Below are 2,715 nucleotides of genomic sequence, written 5' to 3'. Positions count from 1 at the left end.
TGTGTTCATGGGCTATATATTCCCTATTCTTTGCTTTATAGTTGTTTTTCACACATGATTAGGTACAAACCATCCTCATCGTTCTGGTCTGACTTACCTCACTTAGGATAAAATTTTCTAGATTCTCATTTTCCTGCATATTTCAAGATTTCTTTGTTTTTACTGATAAGTAGGTCTCCATTGTGTAAATGTGCCCATATTTTTTTTATTCATTTTTTGGTTTATGGGTGTGAATTTTAATCCATGTTGTTCTTATTACATTATATGTTTAAGGCTTATAGAAGAAGAACCCAGCATTCTCTCCTGGTCCAGGAAGTGCAGTACAATGGCGGTTTTTATGTTTCAGTAGGAGAACCCTGGCCTCTGGAGTTCAGTGCAGAGATTTCATTGCAGATCGCTGGCTCTCTATATATATTGCAACCCGAAGAATCAGTTCCTGCCTTTGCACATCGACGGGTGGTACCATTAGCTAGAGTATCCTGGTTACATATTCTGGTGACTCTGTCATACAGCTTGGGAACCCTCTGATCCATCAAGATGAGCTTCCAGGCCACACCCACACTCCTGCATCTGGCAGTGCAGAGCCTGCTGACGGACGAGGCCTTGGCCGTCTCTGGCCTGCAGGACCTGCCCATGGAGCTCTTCCCTCTGCTCTTCAAGGAGGCCTTCACCCAGAAACGGTTTATGGTCCTGAAGGCGATGGTGCAGGTCTGGCCCTTCCCTTGTCTCCCACTGGGAGGTCTGATGAAGATGAAGGCATCTTACCTGGAAAACTTACAAATCATACTGGATGGAATTAATATACTGCTTGAACAGAAGGTTCACCCCAGGAACCACAAACTGAGAGTTCTGGATTTACGTGCTATACACAAGGACTTCTGGAACGTATGGGCTGGAGATGAGGCAGCTGCTGGCTCTCTAGAGGTCAAGCATAAGAAGAAAGCACAAGACAGAGGTGAAAGGATAGTGGCCAAGCAGTCATTGAAGGTGTTTATAGACATGTCCCTCAAGCCAAGAGCCCTGGATGCATGCATGTCCTACCTCCTGCTGTGGGTGGAAGGGAGGACAGGCTTGCTGGGCTGTAAGAAGCTGAAGATCTCCACAATCGCTTTCCGGAAGATCGTGAAGGTACTGGAAATGCTAGAGCTGGATGATATTGAGGAAGTGGAAGTATGGTGCACCTGGAAACTGTCCACCCTGGCTAGCTTTGCTCCCTACATGGGCCAGATGCGCAATCTCCGCAAGTTCCTTCTCTCTGATGTCTGCATCCCAGTCCCTATTTCCCTCGAGGAGAAGGAGAAGTTGATGGACCAGTTTACCTCGCAATTTCACAACCTGGAGTACCTCCATGAGCTCTCGCTGGACTCCACCTCCTTCTTTGAAGGTCAACTGGACCGATTGCTCAGGTGCCTGAAGGTCCCCTTGGAGACTCTGTCTATCACTGACAGCCAGCTTTTGGAATCAGATTTGAATTCCCTGACCCAGTGTCCAGGCATCCGTCAGCTCAAACATCTGGATCTAAGTGGTGTCACACTGACCAACATAAGTCCCAAGAGCCTCCGAGTCCTGCTAGAGACAGTCGCAGCTACCCTGAAGACGTTGAACCTGGAGAACTGTAGAATTATGGACTCTCAGCTCAGTGCCCTCCTGCCTGCCCTGAGCAGCTGCTCCCAGCTCACCACATTCAACTACGTAAAGAATCCCATCTCTGTGGCTCTTCTGAAACGCCTGCTCTGCCACACTGCCAGGCTGAACCACTTATCCTTGGAGATGTATTCTACCCCGTGGGAGATTTATGGTGGCCCGGTTGCTTTCCACCACAAGAGGCTAGAACAGTTACGTGAGGAGCTGAGAAGGACAGTGGAGCCCCTGAAACCCACCAGGACTGTGTTGATCAGGATCATTTCCTCTTCACCTTTTGGCTAGTAGGCCATGTGAGTCAGAACCCAAGTTGCACCAGGGCCCTGGTCCTATCCAGCTGGGTACTTGTGTACCAAATGATTCCTTCTAGCTCTTAGAAGCATGTTTCTTATAGTATAGGTGAATCCCGAAGACCACAGAATCTGTGCGGGTGGGGCAGGGATGGGTCTAGCAACAAAGGCTACCTCAGAGAGAGAAATGTTGACTTGAGAATTGATGGGACCTTTAGGACACATACATTCAGAAATTAGAGGTGAGGTTTCTAGAATCTAGATGAAGAAATACTATGGTGTGGACCTGATTAAAGATATGGTCAGTGTATTCTTCTCTCCTTGATGTTACAGGGTGAGTGGAATACACTATGATTGTGGTAGCTTTGCAGGCCTCAGTAGCCACCAACAGCAACCACAAAGTAGCAAGGGATAGGCTTAAACTTTAAATACGCAACAGCCATACATCGTGCTTGAAAATCAGTAAAGCAAGGCCTGATGTTGGCACATGCCTTTAATCTTAGCATTCAGGAGGCAGAGGTAGGAAGAGCTGAGCTTGAGCTTACCCTGGTCTACAGAGTGAGTTCTAGGACAGACAGGGCTATACAGAGAAACCCTGTCTTGAAAAACCAAACTGATAGGCAGTAAAGCAGACAGAGTAGTTAAGAAACATCTTTGTTAGTCTAAAAGTACCTAGGTCACAGTTTACCACCATCAACAGATCTGTTCTACATCTGACCTGTGTTGGGTCTACTGCTGTTACAAACCTCTTGACTAGTCCTACTGCACTGTGGGTGGGTGGTTA

At 47.3% G+C, this 2,715-nt stretch overlaps 1 protein-coding gene across 1 annotated transcript; it reads left to right on the top strand.

Annotated features, from left to right (window-relative positions):
- Positions 1–496: 496 nt before the first annotated feature.
- On the top strand, positions 497–1,926 carry LOC119802996 (PRAME family member 12-like). The gene has a single exon (XM_038314189.1). The coding sequence runs from the start codon at positions 538–540 to the stop codon at positions 1,924–1,926; it is 1,389 nt and encodes a 462-aa protein (XP_038170117.1). The 5' UTR covers positions 497–537.
- Positions 1,927–2,715: the final 789 nt, after the last annotated feature.

The sequence above is a fragment of the Arvicola amphibius genome, chromosome 12 (assembly GCF_903992535.2).
Source record: "Arvicola amphibius chromosome 12, mArvAmp1.2, whole genome shotgun sequence".
Classification (NCBI taxonomy): Eukaryota; Metazoa; Chordata; class Mammalia; order Rodentia; family Cricetidae; genus Arvicola; species Arvicola amphibius.
This window is presented reverse-complemented; position numbering and strand designations above follow the sequence as displayed.